Source organism: Protopterus annectens, chromosome 9.part0 (genome assembly GCF_019279795.1).
Source record: "Protopterus annectens isolate FY-2018-M chromosome 9.part0, PAN1.0, whole genome shotgun sequence".
In the NCBI taxonomy this organism is placed as follows: domain Eukaryota; kingdom Metazoa; phylum Chordata; order Ceratodontiformes; family Protopteridae; genus Protopterus; species Protopterus annectens.
Window position 1 is genome coordinate 1,526,368,654 of NC_056743.1, and position 25,224 is coordinate 1,526,393,877.

Genomic DNA, 25,224 nt, shown 5'->3' on the forward strand with positions numbered 1-25,224 from the left:
ATAAGCAATGATCCTACTAATTATACACACTCTATTACAATAAGTTATCAAAGTAATGTACTATATTAATCATGACAATTACTGTCACAAAGAAAAACATGTATGCAAAACTTGGAAGAACACAAAACAATGTACCAACAATACAAATACGATGAAAATTCTTCAACTAAATTAAAAAATGTCATTCTACAACAAAGATCCAGCTTTCATAAAATATTGCATTCACCCAGTATCATCCATCTTTCTCTGCTACCATGTATACAGCACCAAGAACACTACCATATTCAGAAGGAATACCACTGCTTAGGCATCCTCTGAAGATACTATGGGATGAACTCTTTGGTTAACAACGGATACATATAGCAGTAGTATAACAACTTTGCATAACAGTGGACATAAGTAGGATCCAATGCTGCAGAAAATTACATATATAATTCTAAATTCAGCCAGTATCAAAAATCAGATTTCAGCCAAACCCTTTCAACAGGTGGGTGTCCCTGAAATTCCAAGGTTGTAAATTCAGGCCATGGCTGTTAGGGTCAGCTCAGAAATTAAAGAGCATTCTGCTTGCTTCTCTTTCCTTTCCCTCATGTGCAGTTTGACTAAGGGGAAGAACAGTGACAGCAGTGTAGCCTAATTCCTTCAATATTGCCCCTGGCTGTCAGGCTAGACATTACAGCAGTCTTTATAAAGACAGAGTGCAAGGTAAAACATGTGATCAGCTTACCATAAGACTACATATTTGAGTACGAGTTAATCACTTCAGTTGTATCCACCTTACATAGGATTTGCCAAAGGAAGATGCCCAACCTTTTGGTCTGAACTTTAGAATTCTTGCAGACATTCCCTGTTAAGTGTAGCTCTTCCTTCTCTAGCATCAGGCTGACATAGGGCTTATAGGAAGAACCTATCATACCCTTTGTTCTTTTTTGGCAGAAAAGTGATTTGAAGTGCACTACTGTTAGGGGAGTACAAAGGCCATGACATTTGCCCCAGCAGCTTCACTAATTTTTCTGCTAACTTACATCGGTATTGACCAGGTTCCCTAAAATGGATATTACAGAGATGGAGATGCCCAAGGAAAACACCTTGAGCCCCTACTCCACAGGTACACAGGGATCAAACTAAATGATCAAGAAAAGGTGTGGGATCTCATACTGCAGCAGTGATCATCTAGAATGTCTACTGCTTTGAGTTGTTCACACAACTGTACTATTTTCACTATAGGCATTACCATTGCAGCAGTATGAACATACAAAAGTACAACAGTAATATTCTTCATCCATATAAAAGTACTACAGTAGGAAAAAAATTTGTTTTGATGGAAGCTAAAGTATGCCCTTTAAGATAGCAATAGCAAAGCTTGTGCTACTTCTGAACAGGATAGTGTAGTTTGTTGATGTACCATACCACCAACTTGTCTGATTGGATTGCAACTGTCCCTGGAAGGAGGCCAGATTGAAATGCTTGCAATGCTAACAGCACTGCTCTCAATTCTAGGACATTGACATGCAAATTGGCCTCTTGTGAGGACTAAGTGCCTTGGACGGTTCTTCCCAGATACTGCCCCCCCCCTCCAAACACACACACACACACACACACGATCTGGGAAGCGTCCGTGGTCACTATGGCCTCGGGCCAAGGAGGAATAAAGGGGTGTCCCAGGATAATTTGCTCTGATTGTATCCACCAAGATAGATCCTTTTTGCAACGACCTGTTATTAGGATTGGGTAGCTAACTGGATGAGTTAGAATGGACAATTGGGAAGCCAAGAGCCATTGAAGTATCCTCATGTGAAATCATGCCAAAGGCACTAAGGTGATGGCCGCTGCCATAATTCCAGGGCTTGTAGGACAAGAAGAGCGGAAACTTTGTCTTTGGAGAACTTATCTTTAGTTATCTGTGATGTGATAGAGAAGCTACACAGGAAATTGTGTTGAGGTGGGCTCCTATGAATTAGGTCTTGAGTGGGAGTCAACTATGACTTTTCTTTGCTGACTGTGATGCCCAAATAATTGAACAGTTGCATGATAAACTTTGTGGCTTGAAGCAGTAGATGCCTGGTAGGGGCAGTGAGGAGCCAGTCGTCTAAATAAGGAGACACCCCAAATCTGTTTGGTCTCACATGGGCCGTAACAGCTGCCATGCATTTGATGAACATCCTGGGAACTGTGCTGAGACCAAAGGGCAGCACTTTGAAATGAAAATGACTGGCTCCCAGGCAAAAGCGGAGATACCTTCTGGAGCACTTGCCCACTTTTATGTGGTAATACACATCTTGCAGGTCTATAGAGCACATAGAAAGTACAGACTGAACTATGACCATCCGGAGTTTCGTTTGCTGAACAAACGTTCAAAAGGCTGAGGTCCAAAATTTGTCTCCAGCCCCTCGTCTTTTTTGGTACTAAAAAAACCCTTGAGTAGAATACGGATCCTATCTGGTCTGGTGGGACTTCTTGGATGACTCTCTTTTCTAGCAGCTTTTGAATCTCCATGGCTGCTTGATCCCTCTAACAGGGTGGAACATCGGGGATTTTTCTTAGTGATCTTGGAAAAAGAGTAAAGGGGATATAGGTAGCTCTTGTAATGATGCTCTGCACCCAAGTATCGGAGTTTATTCATCGCCAGGCTGCTGAGTGCAGTGAGAATCTTTCCCCAGACTGCTTCCAGAGATAAGCAATTGGGCCTCCTTTCAGGAGTGCTGGTAGGCTTATCCAGGAGGAGTCTCTGGAGCCCTTGTTTCACAGGCCACCTCTACTGCAGGGTCAGCATCTTCCATTTGAGCTCCCCCCTCTGCCCCGAGGGATGCTACCACCTGGAAAGGCCCTCGGGACTTCTTGAACCACATCTTTCTCCTCCTTTGATTCCCGAAGTAGAATCGTCGAGGGAAAGAAAAACAAATGCCCAAAGCAGAAAGGGTATTTCCATCTTTCTCGCACCTGGCTAGTGAGTCCTTAACTTTGGGGCCGAATAAGGATGATCAGTCAAAGGGAGCACTGATGAAGGAAGATAAAAATGTTTAACTTAGCTGGAGAGTAATGGCTGATGCGTCTTGCCGACAGAGTGGCAAATAAGATCTGAGGTAATGGAGAGAGAGACATTGTGGGTAGAGTCTTAGCTCAAGAGTTTTTTTGGCTGGCACGAGCTGTATAATGGGCAAGCCGGTTCTGAGGATCAGAATAGAGTTCCATTTGTCAAGAACGAATAAGTTTGTGAAGACTGACATCAGATGTTTGGTTGTATCGAAGTACCTCTCCTTCTTACATCATAAGAGCACAATGCTTCTTTGGCCAACTGTATAAGCCGACAAAATCATGACTGTCAAGGTCACTGTGGGAGAAGCCACCTGTCCTCATCTTCTACAACATCCCCAGCAACTGCAGTAAGGGTAGAATAGCATACGACCATGCATCTTTCCAAGGTATATTGAACATGTTCCACTGCTCAGGCCTTTGGGTTTGGGAATTAAAAGCAAAAGATCTGGAGTTGATTTGGTAGGTCTTTTTTAGTCATGTAATAATCATCAACAGTCTATATTTAATGTAGTTTGTTATTCTTCTATGGCTGTGTGGAGAGTTTAGACTTACAGATTGTGAGACATTTCATTGTGGGGAAAATTGGCTGGGACACATGGCTGAATTGCAGTTTTTTTTACATACGCATGCCTGCAACAAATTCACTGCCTGCACAGGGAAACCCAGAACTGCACCAACAGCTGGAATAACCAAGTGCATGGAGGGAGAATAATGTTTATAGCCCCCAAGACCCTAAGGACAGCAGGATGCCCATGGGCATGGTAGCAGAGAAAATGCAGTGTCCAATAGGCAATGACTTTATTAATGTGTTAGGAGTGCAATGAGTGTTGTGCTATCTGTACAGTACGTGCTTATGTAACTAAAAGTAGTAGAACTGTGCAACAGCATAGAACAATTCTAATTAATGCTGAAGTCACACTTGCGCTTCAGTAATTGTTTTAGGTGAGAAATTCAGTGAGATGCACAGTAAGCCATCCTAGTAATACTTTCAGCCATTGGTTCCAGGCCTCCACTTGATTGTTCAGCCATGCAAGTCCCAGGTTGCACAGGTTATGAACACACTGCAGTCCACCCTCTCCCAGCACTTAGTTATTCCAACTGTGGTCACAGTGCTGCAAGCTACTCTGGGCCCACAGTAAATATGCCATAGCCAAGTGTCTCTAGAACAGAAATGCTATTCAGCCTTGTATGCCCTACCACTGGTCCCTGTAGGGAATTAAGTTGCAACTTATCAACACAAACCCCTGTACCTTGTATTCAAAAGGGGCAAAACATAAACACTCAAAACACAGACTTTCTTTAGTATTCCTTGTGCACTGACATATGAATGTACATACTTTTGAGGTCAAGGGTTTGAGAGAGCTTGTGTATCAATCCACCAACATAATAAAAGGCCAATGAACAGACAGCTTTATACATTACCCACTTTCAGTCAAATTTCAGGAGATATCTGCCCCCAAAAATTCCTTTTCCCAGACTATATTTTCCTCCCTACAAAAAGTACATCGTCATATACAAAAAGTCATAACTTAGCTGTATCTTTACAACACTCCTGCTTGACTCAGTGAAGGCAATGCTCACTGACAGTGTTTAGAAATGTCACCTCTGGCCTTGCTTAACCTTGTCCATCATATTTTAATATTTTAGGTCAAGAAAACCCCAGAGAGCAGAGAACAAGGCATTTTTTTTTAATTTTGTTCTCCCCCTACACATGGGGTCAAAACATAATGAAATCATTAGAAGGCATGTATCCTTTACTGGGGCCGCAAAACTAATAAACCTGATAATGACATTCCAACTTGAACAGTAAATTGATTCCTGTTTTTCAGAAAAATCTAACTTAAGCGGTATTAAAAATGACAGAGAACTCAAACCAGAGAATGTCACTGGAAGACCGTTTCATACACACTGCTCATAGATTCTCAAAAGTTACAATGACTGCCAAGTGTGTGCAAACATGATTTTGCATAATGGTAGGGTGAGACAATTTAACCTTTTAAGGACACAGACCACATTATGAGAAAAGGAAGCCCAGCTAAAAATCAAATCATGTCAGTGTGCCTGCTCCATCAGGGCATTTTGGGCAAGAGCAAAATAATTTTATTTTATTTTTATTTATTTTACATTTGTTGACCGGGAAAGTCCTACTAGGTTCCACAGATCCTGTTTTCAGCGGAGGCCCGGGGAGAAATGCTCCAGAAGCATGTTTTTAGAATGTGGGAGGAGACCGGAGTACCCAGAGGAAACCCACGTGAACGCAGGGAGAACATGCAAACTCCACACAGAAGGCACCCCAGCTGAGAATCTAACCGGAGAAACTCTTGCTGTGAGGTGACAGCGTTAACCACTGCGCTGCCCAAATTAGTTATGACCACTTAAAGAGTTGCCACAGAGACAAATATAGACCAAAACATCAACAGCAGATGAAATGTTTTTTAGGTTATGGCTACTGTATTCCTTTAAAAGGAACTTTCCCCTTTCCCTTCAAGGTGGAACAACCTTAATGCTGACTACATTAAATAGGAAGGTCCACAGGATGCAGCCCCCCCTTTACCCCTCAAAAACAAAACAAACAGGCTTCAAATACTTTCTCAGCCATCTTTTTTTTCAGTGAATATGACAATTTGTTTCGAGTGTAGCCTAAACCATTGACTAAGGAGCACTCGTACAGTGAAGGACTGGACTTGTGTCACCATGGTAACCTTTTTTTTTTGGCCAATGAATTTCCACATCATCATGATAGCAGCAGTGTTAGGAGTCATGCTGACACCTGACAAAATAATGTGCATTGGTCAGAAGGCACAATCTGTTTCCATACAACCACTTGTTTTGAGAGGAAAGCTACGCTGACGTTGATAAAATACCAGCTGTCGTGTCCTAGTCTTGTTAAAACAAAAATAAACTAGACAAAAGGACCAAAGGTCTACACACACGTGCCAATAAGCTTTAACTGAGTTGTTTTAGCATCTGTTGACACAAAGACAAATATCTGAGCTTTTATTGCAAGTGTCTCAAAGCAAGAAAACAAGTCTACAAACTATCCTCCTCAACCCCACATCTCATTTGTAACTTACCTCATCCAGTGGAATAAGCTTGGGTGGAACAGGTTCATAAGCCTCTGGGTCTGGTTCATATGGACTGTCAGGAACACTTTGAAGAGAGAACAAAAAAAAATTAGCTACTGCATTAAAACACAATCAATCACAATACTATGAAGCCCTTTTAGCAAACATACATATCCCTTTCCATCTTGATGCACTTCAGTGAAACCTCCAAAACTTGGGTACTAAAGCTCACCCTTCAAAGTTCCTGGGTACAAAAGTGTACAAAAGCTCACCTTTCAAAGTGCCTACACATACTTTTAAAACAATAATCCCTCAACAGCCACTGCTGGATATTAATGTTATCTTCCAAGCATAATCACCACATGCATTTGATTATTCAGTAGCCTTCCTAAATATTTTTTTTCATATTGGTCATAAGCAACTTCTCTTTTTTTCAAGCTGTAACACCTAATCTCAAGAAATGTGGGATAGTTTCTACCACCTTCCTTCACAGGCTCAGTTAATATTTTCAGCAGAAAAAAATTATTTTATTTCTCACCTGTCTTTGGAAAGGAATATCTCTTGCAGGATACCCCTCTCTCTGCTTGCTTGAACAAACTTTTCTCGGCTACCACTGCCTGGTTCTGCCAGTGGCTTTTCCAAGTCAATTAAATTGGGACAGGTCCAAGATATTTTTGCTTCCATTGCATCATGGCTAAGTCTACGTCCGGTCTCAAAGGCATGCCTGTCCATAAGCAGCTCCCTTTTTGCTGCTTCACCAAAATCTTTAATTTTGTTAACATTCACTAGAAAATGAAACAATACAGCTTTAAAAGACATGCACAACTGATACAGAAACTTAGAAAAAAGTGGGAAAATGTAGTGCTGAATTGCTCATCAAAAGTAACTGCTAGCTATAATCAACAAACAATATTGCAGCCGGCGGCTATCAACACCTATCCAGAGCATGCAAATCTAGAAAGAACAACTCATCAGCCTGGAAACATCAACTATTACAAGACAATGCAAAAACAGCTACATTCTTACTATATCAATTCATCAACTAAGAGGGGGCCTCATGACAGGTAGTATGGTTGGAATCCAGACCCAGGTTGAAACCACTTGGGAGAGAGGACCCACTCAGAGATGGAATCATCCAAGGAGGAACTAGACAGACAAATACGATGGAGAACTGTCATCACAAATCTGGAGAAACAGAGCACCTAAAAAGGTGAGACAACCAGAAGAGAGAGTTTGTGTGTGGGGATGGGACATGTGGATGAATTCATTAACCACCAAGTCAAAGAGTTGATAGGCAAAAGGTGATATATTTTAGATCAGAAGTTACAAGTACCCCAAAGGATAATTCTGCATCTTTTTTCCTGGAATGAGATGGAAGAGAAGCACACTTGTACTTATTTGTCTCATATCGTCATATGCAGACTACCTTGTCATTAGATAACACCTGCCTGTAAAATGAGAGTTATGAAGATTTTGTACCATTATTGCTAGCAAATATTACACAAGTGTACACTTGCCATACATGCAGGGGAAATCCAATGGCCAATTCTAGCTGGAAGGATGCCCACCCACAACAGGGATGGGAGGCAAGTTATTCTTGAACTACAAAGAGGGCTCTCGACGTTTTTAATTTCTCCTAAGTCAAAGAACGATTAAAGTTCATGAAATTAGTACTGTTTCACTCTTTGATGTTAGCCAAAAGTGCTCTTCGCAGCACCTGCAATGTGCCCAGTAATGGCACCTTCTGCAATTCGTACAGTGTTACATGAATTGGTAGCATATCTAAATACGATTGTAAATTCTTTTTTATAAGACCAGTTGCTCCTACTACTATTGGAACTGTCTGGGTATCTTTCTTCCACATGGCTCTCGTTTCTGTCTGCAGATCGAGGTATTTTATGAATTTGTCTCTCTCTCTGTACGCAAGACACTGTTAGTCACTAGGTCTGGCAATTTCAATGATTAATGCTACTTTTGTCTTCTTTTCTTGGACCACTATATCCGTTTTTCTAGCATCTATCTTTTGGACTGTTGGTATTGGGTGATCCCATGTGATGTAAACATCATCATTTTATATGATTCTCTGTGGCTCATGTTTCCAGTGTTTTTCAGTCACTTCGATACCATAATGTTTGCACAATCTCCCAATCTCCAATGTAACAATCTTGCCACATTATTATGCCTTTCAGTATACAGTCCCTCTGCCACTAGAGATGTCGCAACCAGCAATAAGGTGTTGTGTGACTGTTTCCAATTCGGTTCCACAAAAAGTACAGTTTTGTTCCTACCATAAATGTAGATGTTCGAGTGCTAATACAGCTGCAGTCATAACAGATGGGTTGTCCTGCCGTCAGGCAGGTCCTCGGTCGGCCGAATTCCAAAGTCTAGGTCCGGCGTCGGTTGTCGTTGCTTCTTCCCTGACGTCAGAGCGCCAGGGGTATAAAAGAACCAGCCATCGTCATTTTCTTCAGTTTTTCTTGCCCCAGATGTCAGGTGCCCCCAGAAGGAAGGCAATACATAAATTTGTGCAATAAAGCAATGCAATGTAATCAAAATACAGTAGTTGCAAGCAAATACACCATAAAAGAGTACCCCAATCAGGTTGTATGAGGAGGTGTTAGCCAATAGGCCTGTCCCAAGAGGGGAAGGAGGGAGGGAAACCTGGACTGCAGCTGTATTAGCACTCGAACATCTACATTTATGGTAGGTACAAAACTGTACTATGTTCATCGTGCATACAGCTGCAGTCATAACAGATGGGTTGAATCCCAAAGCTAAGAAAGGGGTGCTAGGCACTAGGTGGAACTAGGAGGAGCCAGGATGCCCTGCAAGACTGCAGTGGCAAAGTCTGCTCTAGTTTTGGAGTATAATGGTAGGTGCTAGTGCTTGGAGAAGGTATGCACAGAACTCCAAGTGGCTGCTTCCAAAATATCTTTGGTAGGAATTCCTCTGAGGAAAGCTGCAGAGGTAGCTGTGGCCGTTGTGGAGTGAGATCTGATGCCTGCAGGTACAGTTTTACCATGAAAAGAGTAACAAAAGCATATGCAGTGGGCTATCCATTTTGAGACTGTCTGTTTGGAAATTGGCTTCCCTTGAGCTTCTATAGCATAGGACACAAAGAGCTGTTCTGATTTTCTGAAAGGCTTTGTTCTGTCCAAATAATAACGCAGCTGTCTGTGGATGTCCAAGGAATGTAGTAGTCTCTCCCCTTTGTTTTGAGGATTAGGGTAAAAGGTAGGTAAGTGAATAGCCTGATTCAAAGTTACCCTGGATACCACCTTTGGCATAAAGGACGGGTTGGTTCGTAAGGAAACTCTGTCCTGATGGAAGATGATAAAATGCTGCACAGCCATGAGGGCTTGTAGTTCCGATACCCTACGAGCTGAGGTGATAGCCAGAAGGAAAGCTGTTTTCCAGGACAAATATTGCAAATCTGTTGAGGCAGCTGGCTCAAAAGGAGGCAAGGTCAGCTTTTCTAGAATGAAATTGAGATCCCAAGCAGGTATTGGTTGTTTCCTTGGGGGGGTTCATATTCTTAGCCCCTCTGAGGAACTGTCTTAAGAGGGGGTGAGAGAATAAAGGTGGATCAGTGTTGTATTCTGCAGAAATGGCTGAGGCATGGATTTTGATGGAGGAGAATGAAAGTCAACTGCTTACCAGCTCAGCTAGATACTGTAATATTTGAGGTAAATTCAGTTTTCCAGGATTCTGGCCCTTTTTCTCATTCCAGGCACAAAACCGTTTCCATTTTGCGGAGTAAGCTTTTCTAGAAGACGGCCTTCTGGCCTCCAAAATGACATCCTGCACCTCCTTGGAGAGTAGGGTCTGTTGTGATGTTAAGGTATCTTCCATGCGGCCAGATTGAGTGTTTTCAGCTGACTGTGAATAGTTTTGAAGCTGTGCTGAGTCAGAAGAGGTGGCATTAGAGGTAGAGTCCATGGAGGGGAATGCGTCAGGCTCCTCAGGAGTGGGTACCAGTGCTGTCTTGGCCAGTCTGGAGCAATGAGAATCATCTTTGGTCTGTCTGCTCTGGTTTTTAATAGAACTTTGGGCAGCAGAGGAAGAGGTGGAAAGGCATAAACTGTCATTGTTGTCCAACTGAAAGAGAGAGCGTCCACTCTCCAGGCCTGTGGATGAAAAGTCCTTGAGCAGAATTTTGTCAATTGGTGATTGTTGTGGGAGGCAAAGAGATCTATGTCTGGCGTTCCCCGTGCTTGAATTATCTCTGTACAAACTTGAGGATGCAACTTCCATTCGTGTGGATCTGTCATATTTCTGCTTAGGTTGTCTGCCAGCATGTTTTCCTTGCCTGGCAAGTACTGTGCTTGAAGTTCGATTTGCAATTCCAGAGCCATGTTCCAAAGTGACATGGCCAGCCTGCATAGGGGGTATGAATGAGTTCCTCACTGTTTGTTTATGTACCACATTACTGTGGTGTTGTCTGTCCTTATCAATAGTTGACCTGGATGCAGAAGGTCTTTGAAAGCTATAAAAGCATTTATTACTGCTAGCATTTCCTTTTGATTGATGTGAAGGTGCTTTTCTTTTTGGGACCATTTGCCCTGAATGCACCGATCTGTCATGTGCGCCCCCCAGGCGTATTCCGAAGCATCTGTTGTGATGACTTGATTTGCTTGAGGCTTGCAGAATGGGAGACCTGTGTTTGTTTGGCATGCTTGAGCCCAACACAGAAATTCCTTTTGAAGACATAGAATTAGTGGTATTATTGTTTCCAAACTGTGGCTGTGTTGAGACCATAGGTTTTTCAGGTACCATTGAAGTTTCCTCATATGCAGCTTTGCACATGGGATTAGTAGTATGCAAGATGCCATGAATCCCAGAGCCTGCAGGATTTTCCTTGCAGTCAGCCTGGTGAAATTTGCTAGTGTTCTGAAGTATTGAGTTAGTTGCCCCTGCTTCTCTGGCGTGAGGTAGGCCATCTGGGTGTTTGTGTCCAAGTTGGCACCCAGGAAAATTATTTTCTGAGAGGGTATAAGCCTTGATTTCTTTTTGTTGACTGTGTATCCCAGAGAATTCAACAACATTATTACAAAAGCCAGACGTTTCAGAAGTATGTGCTTGCTGTCCGCTTGGATCAGGCAGTCATCCAAATATGGGTATATTTGTATCCCTTGAAGTCTGCAGTAGGCAATTACTGATGCCAGGCATTTCGTGAATACTCTGGGCGCAGTAGATAAGCCAAAGGGCAATGCAGAGAATTGATAATGGATTGAACCTGCAAGAAATCTGAGTTATCTTCTGCAATTTTGTCTGATTGGGACATGCAGGTATGCCTCCTTGAGGTCCAATGTTACCAGCCAAGACTACTTGCCCAGCATGGGAAGAAGCTGCTGTAATGTGAGCATCTTGAATTTTGGTACGAATAGAAATGTGTTTAGGATGGATAGGTCCAAAATAGGTCTCCAATCTTTTCCCTTCCTTGGTACCAGGAATAGTCCGGAATAAAAACCTTGACCTTGTTCGTGAATAAGGTACCTCTTGAATAGCTTTCATGTCCATGAGATCTGAAATGTGTCTTTGTGCCTCTGCCCTTTGATTGTGTGGCAGGTTTGGCATGCCTCTCATTTTTGGAAGGGTGTGAAAATGGAATCTGTAGCCTCTGTTTATAATGTCCAGGATCCATTTGTCTTTTGTGACAATATGCCAATTTTTTGAAAATAATGCCAGTTTTCCGCCTAAGGGTGCTGCCATTTGAGCCTTGCTTGGCATGCAAAGGGGAAAGTCATTAGGCTTGCTTTCTGAATGGCTGCGAACTATCCTCACCACCTCTTTGTGTAGGAGCTTGCCATTGTCTGCCTCTAAACAATCCTTGAGAATGCCCTCTGCCCCTCGGGCGCCTGTATCTACCTCTTTGGGATCTGTCCGTGGCTGGAAAGGACCAATTTTTGGAAGGCCAATTTCTACTGAAATGTGGAGGTTGTACCTGTAGAAAATCTTTCACTGTTTGCATTGATTTAGCCTTTTCCTCCATTTTCTTTAATACCTCCTCAGTTTTAACGCCAAATAATACATCCTTTTGTAGAGGGGCATCTAGTAACTTAGCTTTGACATGATCTGGTAAGGTTTGCTCCTTGAGCCAGGCATGTCTACGTATGACTGATCATGTAACAGCAGCTCTACTGTGGGCCGAGGAGCCTGCGACCTCGGGCACAGAAGACACCGCCAATGAAGTGGCGTCGGTAGGCAGGGGCTGCGTAGGCGCCTCGCTGAGAACCGGACCACCTGTAGTCGGCTTTGGTGTGGAGTCGGTAAAGGCCGCGGACCTCGTGTGTTGGTCCTTAACTTTGCGTTTTTTAGACAAAACTGGAGTCGGAGTATCCGACAACATAATATAGTTAAATTTTTTGCCAAAGTAGTGCTGGGCGAACTCCGCCCGATGCTTAATGGTGCGTTTGTTGAATGAAGCACAAAAGCGACAGACCGAGACGTCGTGGTCTGGGCCTAAGCAAGGAATGCAGAGGGAATGAAAATCTTTATGCGGTATTTGCTTCCCACAAGAAATATAATTATTAACTTTGTCTGACATTGGTCTGAGGCAAGAAAAGTTTCCCCAACGGGGTACTTAGCTTTCAAGAAGACTTTGGTTGCTAAATTTTTCGTAATTTCAGGAGCTGGCCGACCGGCACTTGCGAACTGCTTCGGGCACCGCACGGCAAGAAAGACTGGAGAAAATGGCGTCGGCTGGTTCTTTTATACCCCTGGTGCTCTGACGTCAGGGAAGAAGCGACGACAACCGACGCCGGACCTAGACTTTGGAATTCGGCCGACCTAGAACCCGCCTGACGGCAGGACAACCCATCTGTTATGACTGCAGCTGTATGCACGATGAACATCCTATATATGTCTGTTTCTCCCACATGTTCAATGGACTTAGTAAACCAGCATGTATGTAGCCCACTATCTTGGGCTGCCAATATTAACCTTTCATTTCTTGATGTAAATTCACCTCTCCTTAACCATTCCTGCGTTTGTTCTTGATCAACATGAGTTGAGGACTCTCCTTAATGAGTCAACTGATGTGAAAGATACATTCTTACCATATCTGACATTGAGAATCCTTCTTGACAAACCTTATAGCTGGATTAAATCCTAAATGGCAAAAGCAGCAGAGGATGATAGAAACTGGAGACCCTCATCAAGATCCATGAGAAGGGTAAGTACATGGGCACATCTAAGTCAGAAAGACCGAGTCTATTGGCTGTGGACATTGAATATTAAGAAGGGAACCTTCTGGGCCTCAAGGACCACCAGTATAAATCTGTTACATGCACCTTTGGCTAACATACAAGGCAAGGCAGCAGTTCCTTAAAAATAATTCTAATATACATGAGTTTTTTTTTTGTACAGCTAATTTATATCCTATTCTATTGTATTGTATTTTTCTTCCCCAGCCTCAGCTAAAAAAGGGTTCTTGCTTGTCCCAGTCAGATTTTGGGTCTTCCTTCCTTGGCACTACAAAATGACTGGAACAAAAGCACTTAGCTTCCTAATTTCAAGGTAAATTTTCTATGGCCTGTAGAGTAGCATCTTTCAGGACAAGTTTTACCAGGTGCTCTTGATCCCTTGATCCTTTGGGCTCAGCACTTCCCATTTTTAAGGTAGTGATGGAATACAATAAAACTAATGTGTGGATGGTTATAGCTCAACTTGGTCAATGCCAAAGCTTGTGGCAGGTGGCAGCCAAGAACTCTAGAGCTTCTTCCTTACCCACAATGGATCAACCCCAATTACCACACATCTTGTTTGCTGGCTTTAGTATAAAAAAAAAAAAAAAAAAAAAAAAAAAAAAAAGGCATACTGGTTTTCACCTTGATGAGGCACACTGACTTACACACTACAGTGCAGCCCAAAAGAGGGGGGGGGGGGCTCTCCCTCATCTGCCTAGCACTCTTCTTATGGCTCAAGCAGGGGGTGAAAACCAACCCACTTTCAGTGGTAACATCTAAAGGTCTTAATGTCAGGCCAAATGGGTAGACATCCACTGTAGCCAAATTCCAGTCTGTAAGTGATATTACAACAGTGACAGCAATACATACCCAGCAGGCACAGGGGCAAGCACAACTAAAATCAGCATGACACATCAATGAGTAGTCAGCATGAAGCATCACTAAGTAAGTGAAAACGTGGCTGCCCCCAATACAAACTTCTGGCTTCAAAGGATAAACCCATTCTAAGAACTGATCATTAAGTGTTCTTGATGCTGTATTTTCAGTTTCAGTGAAAAAAATCATTTCCACTCATACTCTTACATAGATACATTATTTATTTATTTTTTTTACTGATTCTCCTGAATTGATTTTGAATCCTTACTCGCTCTCAGTAAACAGAAAACACTGTAAAAAAAAGAAAATAATATAAAATTAATAGGTCAGTAACCCCTACCTCGCTCAGTCTCATCCAGCTCAAAGTAGAAGTACTCTCTTAGCTTGCTTTCTTCACGCCAGCTCACAGTTTTCTTTTTCTTTCCCTTTTTGGTTAGTTGAATAGGATCAACCATCATTTCCTCAGGCTTATTTTCCACAGCAATAATGGGCTCTGGCATTTCTAAAAAGAAAAAGGTTATTAAATACTTGACCAAGATGAAAGCATTGATCTCTGAAAAGCATATTAATTAAACTAAAGAATTTGCAATCTGTAGCCCCTGCCTACTACATGAAGTGTAACTAAACCTATTACACATTTTGTGTACTGTTGCTCTCTACAGTCACAGTTGGGTAGTTGCTCATATGTCCCCTATCCACTACGAATTTTATAAAAAATATAAACAACTCCATTTCCTTGTTTTTTTTCTCTCTTTAATAAGCATTAGAAATGTTTTACTTGTAAGGACCCTTGTGACCATTAGCCTAAGTTCCATATTTACAATAACATCAGATCCTGGCATCTAAAACTGCAAGTGAAGATTAACTGAGTATGTTCTGGGGCCTAAAAAAAAAGAGGTGGCTGACGTGTTTGGATGATAAGGAATTGATCCAACCAGATTGCCAAGGTGTTGGAAGGAAGAGATATAGTTTCAATGGAACTGTCTAACTGGTCTTTGATGTGGTGGTTGGTGGGAATTTTCATAAGCTTACTGGAGTTGTGTTTTGATCTGCAGGTGTCTGGGACTTGATCTGCAAAAGGACCATGTTGTTGGCATACAAAATAAGCTGAAGATGGGCTAAGTCATGAAATAGTTTGTTTGCAAAGATTTAGAAGAGTGGATGTGTCCCTCAGGGCTCTACCCTGGCTCCTAACTGAAGTGTGAAACATTTAAGCTAATTTTTACTCTGAAGAATCTGTTTACAAGTACTTAAAGAACTGAGTGGTTTATGGACTAACACCAATATCTATTAGGTAGAACAGGAGGATAGTGTGGCTGACCATGATGAAAGCTCAGGTTAAGTCTTGCAACTATTCTCATTTGCCTCTTCTAATCTCTTCATACCTTGCTATGTTAATGCTATGCTGTAGCACATGCCATCTCAGTCATTATGGCTACATCTTATCCATAAAGCTCTGCTAAGCATGCTTCCATTTTTTTCACTATATTTTGACATTCTAAACTACTTCTTAAACTAAATGTTGTAGCATACTCCTGTATCTGTAAATAGATATACATTTGATTTTTTTAGCATATCCTTGTATCTAAACACATTCTGTTAATTTCTTATGCGATCCTATTCAACCGGTCTGTGCCTGTAAATGGTTCAGTGAGATCAGTTCACCACCCCAGTCTTCTTCTTCTTCTTCTTCTTTCGGCTTTTCCCGGTTAGGGGTCGCCACAGCGGATCACCTTGTCCGCACATTGAATGGCAGTGGAGTTTTACAGTGTCGAGTTGCCAGCCCGGCGCCCAACCTTCCACAGAAGGCACACTCACATGCACACCTAGGGCCAATTTAGAGTGTCCAATCCACCTGCAGCATGTCTTTGGGATGTGGGAGGAAACCGGAGCACCCGGAGGAAACCCACGCAACCACAGGGAGGACATGCAGACTCCGCACAGAAGGCACCCCAGCCGAGGATTGAACCGGAGAACCACTTGCTGTGAGGCAGCAATGCTAACCACTGCACCACCGTGGCTGCCCTAGTTCACCACCCCAGTAAACAAATAAAAATACAAAGGGCTCCATTTAGGTTTCCTCAGTCTACATTTATTAAAATATTGTCAGTGCTCACAGTGCAGTCACTATGCTCCATATTCCAGACCACTTCCGCAGTTTGTTGGAGAGATGTATTTTTGAAGTTGAGTTAGCTACAAATGAGTTTCTGCAGGATTGTGTCTAGAGCTGGCAGTATGGAAGCTGGATGTAATTGACTAGCACTGGTAGGTTTAACTCTTTGGTATACGCATTCACTTCGGCTTTCTTTTAGGCTCAGCTAAGACAAAGCATAACAATCAGTAACTCTTTACCTCATCTGAGGAAGGGGATGAAGCATTAAAATGCTGACAAAAAAGGAACCTACTCAGCCAGATCTAATGCTACAGTAAGTACATAACTGTTGAGGAGTATGCACCTCACATAGCAAAAATCAGGGCAATGCCCCAACATTTATCCTCTTAGGTGGTTGTCATCGCAGAAATATAAGCCTGAGAAATGTGACTCCAAAAGACCACCTAACTTTGCATACCCTATCCAGTTTGTGACTCCTTGCAAAAGTACTCCTTGATGTGCACACAGCTTTTACACAATCATCCAAGAAAGACTTTAAAAAATAAAAGGCTTGGAAGGTAGCTCTTAACCTGGCTTGAGTCAGCCCACTCCAGAAAAGGAAATATGGATTGCATTTCTATTAGCAAAATGTAATGCAATCTGGACAAGGCAACTTAAATGTACCAATAGAAGTAATGGTGAAAGCTTTTTTAGGAACTGGAGGAATATTATAGAAAACACTTATGTTTTCTATGTATATGCCTTCTTTTTTTTTTCCTTTTCCATGTTTATGCCTTTTTTATGTCCTCCTCCTGTCTACCTTGTGAAGCATCAACAAACTCAGGTTTAGCTGAAGACAAAGGCTGACCCTGTGGGAATATTCGAGGAGGAAGCCCCTTCAGCAGTGGAAGAAAAAGCAATACTGGGAAAATACAACTAAAAAGTAGCTCATTTGTTATTTCTCCAGGTTTTGGTCTAAAAGTCTTCTACTGCAAGCTCAAAAAGAAATTGATTTTAGCCCTACTGGCTCATGGGAATGGGACCCCTCCTCATTCCAGAACAGTCAATTGCCAATTCAGTACTTCAATAATTCAGTCCAGTTCTGCAACCAGAAGACTGATATCCAAAAATACAACTTAGGCACCATCTAGAATGACCCTGATGTACTGCGTCAGACGTATGGTGGATCTCTTCCAGCTGATGACCAACCCCTGAGAACACTGCTATGTAGAGCCAAAAATCTTCTGCACAGCAACCACCAACTTTCTAGTCCTCCAAGCAAAGGGAAGTACAGCTGTATGCAATGTATTTGCCATAACAGTAACTCTGAGGAGACCACACTAAAACATAAATCATACCATTTGAGTTTACACACCTTAGTTTGCCTTTTCCCCAGCAGAGTTAAACAACCAGCTTCCTATTCCCTATGACATCTGCTCATTTATAGAATATTTGGCATTCACACAGCAATGTCAGTCTGCACAGCATTACATCCAATCCAGACTGAGAATAAAAAGTCTAAAAAACAATTACCACCACTAATACAATTACCTTAGGAAACAGAATCATTGCTGCTGCAGTGCTCTCCCCCACAGACAGTACAATTACACATAAGAACTAACTTGCAGATATTCCAGTACACTAACTGTTGCAGTACAAAAAAAAATCCAAAGTGAACAACAGGTAAAGCAGGATGAGCAATGTCAATATTCTGAATCTGGGGACTTTGAGATCTATCCTTGACCTTTCAAAACTCAGAGCTCAACTCAAAATCCCTTCCTTTCTGGGGATCAGTTATAGCCTTGAGACCACCACATTTTCCTCCTCTTTGGGGACAAGTTCTTTTACATAAGTTTCTACAGAAGAGGAATTAAATTCACATTTTTTGACATATCAAGCAGGATTCCTTAAAACATGTAAATAATCCAGGGACCTTCCTGGCTGATTTGATAGCCACCAGAAATACTTTCTAATAAGCTAAACTATATGGGTTAATGCTGCTGGCTCAAACTGCAGTTTAGAGCCATTCAAACATAAAATTCAGACCCCAGGGTGAAACAATGGACCTCTTTGGGGACCTCAGATGCAAGACCCACTTCAGATGTCTTATTGTTTCTCCAGGAAGTGAGTGAAGCATACAGAGGAAGCATGCTGCTCTACGAGAGATCTAGACAGGTGGACCTTTAAGGAGGTAAAAGCTAAGCTACCAGTGTAGCCTGAATCAAAGAGTTAATAGTCAACATAACCTTCACTTGTTCCTGTACTATTTTATGGAGACAGTGTTTTTGATCCCATAGGTACTGGATTTCCCTCAAATGAATGATGAGCCAGAGGTACCATTAGAATGGTATCCGCCATGTGCCCTAGAATCCTGAGAACCTCCCTAGCCATTCATACAGAATTGTGTGTCATGAGCTGAAAGAATGCTGGGGGGGGGGGGGACCACAACAGAGCACTTTCGCCAAAGGCGGAACACTCTTAGGAGCAGGGGCAGAGCTGGAAAAGCATAAAGAAACTTGCCACTCCAGCTGATGGCGAATGCATCCACTGTTAAGTTTTTCAATGCAGAAACATTGAAAAGTGCCTTCTGAAATTTCATCAGAGATGCAATGAGCTCCAGCTCAAGCAGCCCTCATATTTGTCAGAGAGGAAAACCTTTACATACAGCACCCACTCATGGGGGGTGGGTGGAGAACTTCTGCTCAGCTAATCTTCCAGTAATGTATTCCCTGTGGAAACATACTGCTATTAAGAATACATTCTGGGTTATAGACATTAGCCACCTTTCCAATGCCATCCTGCACAGCTGACAGGATTCTGTGTCTCCCTGCTTCTTGACTTACCACATAACCATGGTGTTGCAGTGACTGTTCTCACAATGCCTACAGCCCATAGGTGTTTCAATGATTTCAGCACATACTGAAATGTCAGCATCTCTTTTAGAGTCATGTGAAGCTTGCCCTCTGAATCTGTCCAGGTAACCTGTACACCTGAAGTGCATCCCTCAGCCTGCTCAGAGGCATTTGCAGTCGGGGGTCTGGTTATAAGCTGAGCTGGAAAGACATTCCCCTCTGTACTCTGACAGTGGTGACCCACTAGTCCTCATTCCTTAAGCATGGCAAGGCTAGGAAGAAGTCTTCTAGTGGCTGAGAGCTAATCCAATAAGTACTGGATTTTCCTGAAATGAATGACAGGCCACTAGTATTATTAGAATAGTGGTCACCATATGTCCTAGAATCTTGAAGACCTCTCTAGTCATCAATACAGATTTTTGTATTATTAGCTGAAAGAATGCGACAATAGCGAGAATGCCCTCTCTAGAGGGAGAACAACCTGGAATGTTTAATGCCTAAACTGGCTCACAGGAACACTGTTCAATTACAGGGTGCTAGCTAGAACTTCTTCAGATTCAAAGTGAAGCCTAACTTCTGCAGACATTTGGATGCAAAAGATATGACCTTTATTGTCTCTGTCACCAAGATGGGGCTTGTAGATGTCATCCAACCCTGGTAACTGACAACATACCCCTAAGAGTTGACCAGTAGTCAAGAGACTTGGGGGCACACACAGACAGTAATCTTGCCTTTGACCATCAAGTGTTTGCAGTAGTGAGAAAATCCTTCTATGTTGTGCAACTTATAAACAAAGGTATGGGCATCTAGGTCCAAGGAAATCATTGTTCCACTGTAGTCAGCTTTCATCAGACCTATCGAGTACAATGCCCCTTTGGTATGTACCTAACTGGGCACATCCAACTGGAATGTCCACAGAGGTTCCTCAGTAAAAGAATACAGGGTGTAAGTAATATGTCTTGTGCAGACTGCCTCAGGGCCACATCCCTATATTCTGTCTTTTACAGGTTGTTGAGATGAGATCCATGCCTGGCACACAAGGGATTGTCATACCTCACCCTGAATGACTTTGTGCATATCCACAAAATAAACAGCACCAGAATTACCCGTTCTACAGACAAACCTTGTCTGTGATATAAATAGGACCTGCTGGAGAGACATGTATGCATCCCATAGACTACCCCTTATCAGGAACAGGCTCCCCCCATCCATGTGAAGCAGAGTTCCTCTCTAACCCAATCCAATTGTAATTTGGACAATTGGATGAGGAACAGGAAATTAATCCCTGGTTTGGCCCCTATGTCTCTTATGGATGCAGGCAGCCTGTAAACAGTTAACCTTCCAGGCCCCTGCTTTTGTTTCACCTCCCAAGCCCCTGCTTACACTTAAAGGGTACCAGAACATGTCAGAGATTTGGGATACATGATTAGGCTTAAAAAGGCCCTTGTGGTCATTAGCTTAGTAAACACCTATGAACCTATAAGACATACGCCTTTTGTCCTGCAATGGACAATTACTGGGGCAAGACATTTCATAAAGACTCAAAGTAGTAGCCAAGTCAAGGAGCAGAGAGATGAATTGGAAGTGGGAGATCCCTGCCAAAAATCTTGGGAATTTCCTGTCCCTTTTGTAAATAGAAATGTGCAAGTATGCATCTTTTAAATCCATGGCTACTATAAATACTTTGGGACTTGGTACCAGAAGGAAAGAATGGAGGGTTAGCATTCTGAATTTTGGAACTGAGAGCAACAATTGTTTAGCTTGGCCAAGTTTAAAATAGGCCTTCATTGGTGGCATTTTCTTCCAATCAAGAAAAGTATTTTTTTCTTGCTCCATGGAGACGACTTTTATGGTTCTCTGTTGCAAAATCAAATGCAGAATGAGTATGCTGAGGTGCTCTTTGTCTGCTGGGAGCTTTGGCATCCCTTAGTCCAGTCATTCTGACTATAATTCTAAACATTAACTTCCCTGCAATGGTGTCCATATCATCTGTCATGACAGACTTCCACTCTTCCAGGCAGACAGTCAGTTAACTATTTCTCCCGAGTTTGGAGAGAACTGGGACTTTCTATTTTATCTTTCATTTGAGCAAGATAGGTCTTAATTTGAACAAGTCTTTTATCTAGTCCTGCAGCCTTCTTTGGTATCTCCATCTGCTGCCTAATGGGCTACACCACCTCCTGCTGGACTTGCAAGTATCATCAATTATGGCAACATCAAGTCTTTTCATGTAGACTAATATCCCCACCAAACTCCACAACTCAGTTTGTATTGCCTTTCAGTCTTACTCATATTTAGTCCCCCTCCCTTTTTTTGTTTCTTGGAAACATGAATAATTATGCCATCTCAACTTCTAGATGACATATTCCTCCACTTGAAATATTCTCCCACTACACAATATTTGCCTTCATGATTTTTAGACAACACCTTTCTCCTTAATTAATGAGCTCCCTTGTATAAACAACTTTTATTTGTATTACTCATTTACACACAAGTTCAAAGTATCATAAGAAAAGTGCTGAATCTCAAACAGCACAGAGCCAGGCATACAAACCCAATCCAACTAAAACTCATTGTCCCTCAATGTAATTTCTTACATGCCTGTGTGCAGCCATTAAATGCAATAATACCAGTTTGTTATGATGCCTCTGACAAATTATGGCAGCTACATTGCCTGATTTAATGCCAACTTAGTTAATACCTTTGGGGAATAAAAAGACAGGTTGGTTCTACAGCTTTTATTCTGTCTTTGTGAACAGACTGTATACCACCACCCACACACTCCACGGATTGCTGGTCAGATTCTCCCAGCATTGATAATGGCCCATCAAGAATGGGGTCTTCTAAGAGAAATTTCAAAGTTGCCACGATAACAGATTTCAAAATGAGATATGTTCAGGTTCTTTCCCATAAGACAGACCCCAAGGAGAAGGGAATCTGTCTCCTTAGGATTCTGAAGGTGGAGCACTCCCTATCAAAAACTGCTTAAAAAAATGGAATAGGATAACAATCAATGATCCACAGTAGTGTGTTGAAAAAAAAACGGTCTTATGCAAAACCACTGACAAACTAAAAGAGGTATTTCAGAATAATGGGCAACGGGGGGGGGGGGGGGGTAAGAACATTTTGAACACCTAACAAGAGAACCTGCTCCATTGAGCCAGATAAGATTTTCTAGAGCTGGGCTTCCTACAAAGCATTTACCCATTTTGAACGTTAGTAGCTTCTGGAAGGACTAGGCTCTTGATGCATAAGGCTTGTAACTCAGATATCCGTCTGGCTGATGTGACCGCTACCAAAAACAAAGATTTCCATGACAGGAATTTTAGGTCATATGTCACAGCAGGCTCAAAGGGGGGTAGAGAGGGAGACTGTAGAACCCGAGAGAGATTCCATGTCTCTACAGGTTGCCTGATAGGAGGTCTGCTATGGAAAACTCCCTTGAGAAAGGTCTTGCAAAGTCGGGTGGAGATAAGGGGGATGCCATCCGAACCATTGTGGAAATTGGAAATAGCTGCTAAATGGACTCAAATAGTAGAAGCTGATGCCCCATTGTCAAACAACTCAGAAAGATACTGGAGTATAGCAACTGCAGGAGTTGAAAAAGGATCTAGCATATGATTATTAGACCAGATAGCGAATCTCTTCCACTTGTCTCTGTAGAGTTTTCTGGTGGATGGTTTATGGGAAGCCAGAATAATATCGCGGACAGGTGGGAGGCCAGAATAATACTGCTGACAGGTGAGGAGAGGGTTTCCTGCCTGGCGACTAACAGAAGGGGAGAAACCAAGCTGTCAGTTTGAGAGTGGACAGATTTGGGGGAAGTCATCCCTTGTGGGTGTAACATCAGGTCCTGACGAGTGTCCAGGATGCAAGGAGGTTGTAATAGGTGAGGTCGGAGGAAGGGAAACCACACTTGCCGAGGCCAGAAAGGGGCAATGAAGACTACTTTGCATCTCAGCCAGATTGCTTTCTTTAGAAATAGGGGTATCAAAGGTATTGGAGGATAAGCATAGAGGAGACCCATAGGCCAATCATGAGTCAAAACCTCTCTAGGTGGTTACCTGTCTGGGGGAAAGAGGGCAAAGTAGCTGCTGCATTTTTTGTTTGATGGGGAAGCAAAAAGATCACAGCAAGGCTGGCCCCAACGGCTGAAGATTTCTGTCATGTTCGGGTTGAGAGACCACTCGTGTGGATGGAGGATGCATCTGCTCACCCTGTCCGCAATCACGTTGGAGCACCCTGGGATATACTTTGCAATTAGAAAGCAGTTGGAAGCTATTGCCCAATGCCAAATTCTCATGGCCTTGCGACATAGGGGGTAGGATTTGGTCCCTCCCTGTTTATGTACCAGATGACAGACATATTGTCCGACTGGATTGCAATCGGTCCCGACAGAAGGAGCGGATGAAGTGCCTGTAACACCAACAGCACCACTCAACTCCAGGATGTTGATATGCAAGTTGACCTCCAGGCTGGACCATGTACCTCGGACTGTCGTTCCCTGGAAGTGGCCCCTCACCCTATCAGAGAAGCATCCATGGTCACCATGGCGTTGGGTTGGGGGAGTCTGGAAGGGGCGGCACGAAAGATTTTCGTCTGTTCTCATCCAGAGGAGATCTTGTTTGCAGGAATTGGTGATGAGGATCTATGAGTTTAGAGGATGGAGATTGGATATCCACTGGGACAAAAGGAGCCATTGTAATAGTCTCATATGCAATCTTGCCAGGGGGACAATCAGGATGGCTGCCGCCATAGACCCCAGAGCCTGTAGAACTTCCCTTGCAGACATCTTCCTTCGACAGAGTATCACTTGTACTTGTAAGTCTGTGAGGAGGGAGAGAGACTTGGCTTGTTTGAGTATTGAATATTGCTCCTATAAATTCCAATTGTTGGGTAGGATGAAGGTTGGATTTTTCCCAGTGTATTGTGATGCCTAGAAATTCCGCCAGTGCTAGAGTGTAGCAGAGTGCCATGACTCGTAGGTGCTTGGTGGGGGCGAAGAGGAGCCAATCGTCTAGATATGGAAACACCTGGAATCCCTGAAGTCTCAGATGAGCTGTTACCACTGCCAGGCATTTCCTGAACACTCTGGGGGCCGTCGAGAGACTGAAAGGCAGGGCTCTGAATTGGTAATGATTGGCTCCCAGCCAGAAGTGAAGGAGACTCCTGGAGAGCTTGTCCATTTTGATGTGGTAATACACATCCTGGAGATCAATCGAACACATCCACATACCCTCCCGAAGAAATGGGAGAATGGACTGTATCGTGACCATGCAGAATTTGGTCTGAACTACTGATTTGTTTAGCTGGCTGAGATCCAAAATGGGTCTCCAGTCCCCGGTCTTTTTTGGCACCAAAAAGAATCTTGAATAGAAACCGATCCGCACTGGTCTGGGGGGACTTATTGGACGGCTCGTTTTAGACACAGCTTTCTTATTTCTGAAGCTGCTTCTTCCCTTTGACTGGGTGGAACATCGGGAAGGCATTTTGGAGGTCTTGGGTAAGAGATTAGATGCAGGCATGGCCAAACTACGGCCTGGGGGCCACATGCGGCCCATTAAACGTTTTGATTCGGCCCGCCAAACTTGAAAAAATTTAATAAATTAACCTTGTTAATGTTTTATGTCCCCTGCAATTCTGATGTTTCCTCACTAGATGGCGTACTCTAGATATACTGGCTTTGTTGAGGTGAAGCGTAGGCCTATTACTCCACGTTTGCACTTTACCCTTTGACCCAATCGCCACAACAAAACTAACTCCAGACTTTGATGCGCTGGCTAAGAAAGGAGACCAACAACACTGCTCCCATTAAAATGTGTGTGTCTCCGTGATACGCACGTTGTTAAAATAAACAGTGCGCGCAGATCAAATATAACGCTTCACAGACTGACTTGCTGCAACTGTTTCGTCCTTGCACTGGTCGTTGTTGACTTTTGGCACCGGGGAAACAAATTGAATAAAAGGAACAGGACAAGTACATCTGCATCTCCTACCGTTTTTGAAAAAAAAGACAGTCAGGAGGAGAGTGATGGTGATATCCTGAAGGATAACAGAACTTTCAGTGCTTTAAAATAAAATGGTCATTTATTTGATTTTCAGTGTTTAAAGACTCA

At 42.8% G+C, this 25,224-nt stretch overlaps 1 protein-coding gene across 3 annotated transcripts in view; it reads right to left on the reverse strand.

Annotated features, from left to right (window-relative positions):
• Positions 1-25,224, reverse strand: part of PPP1R10 (protein phosphatase 1 regulatory subunit 10) — a 357,506-nt gene that overhangs the window by 121,904 nt on the left and 210,378 nt on the right. For all 3 annotated transcript variants that reach the window (XM_044084477.1, XM_044084478.1, XM_044084479.1), the window contains 3 exons: positions 14,505-14,666; positions 6,640-6,886; positions 6,111-6,186 (listed from right to left, as the gene is read on the reverse strand). In XM_044084477.1, the coding sequence (XP_043940412.1) occupies positions 6,111-6,186; positions 6,640-6,886; positions 14,505-14,666 (485 nt within the window). The remainder of the gene's footprint in view (positions 1-6,110; positions 6,187-6,639; positions 6,887-14,504; positions 14,667-25,224) is intronic.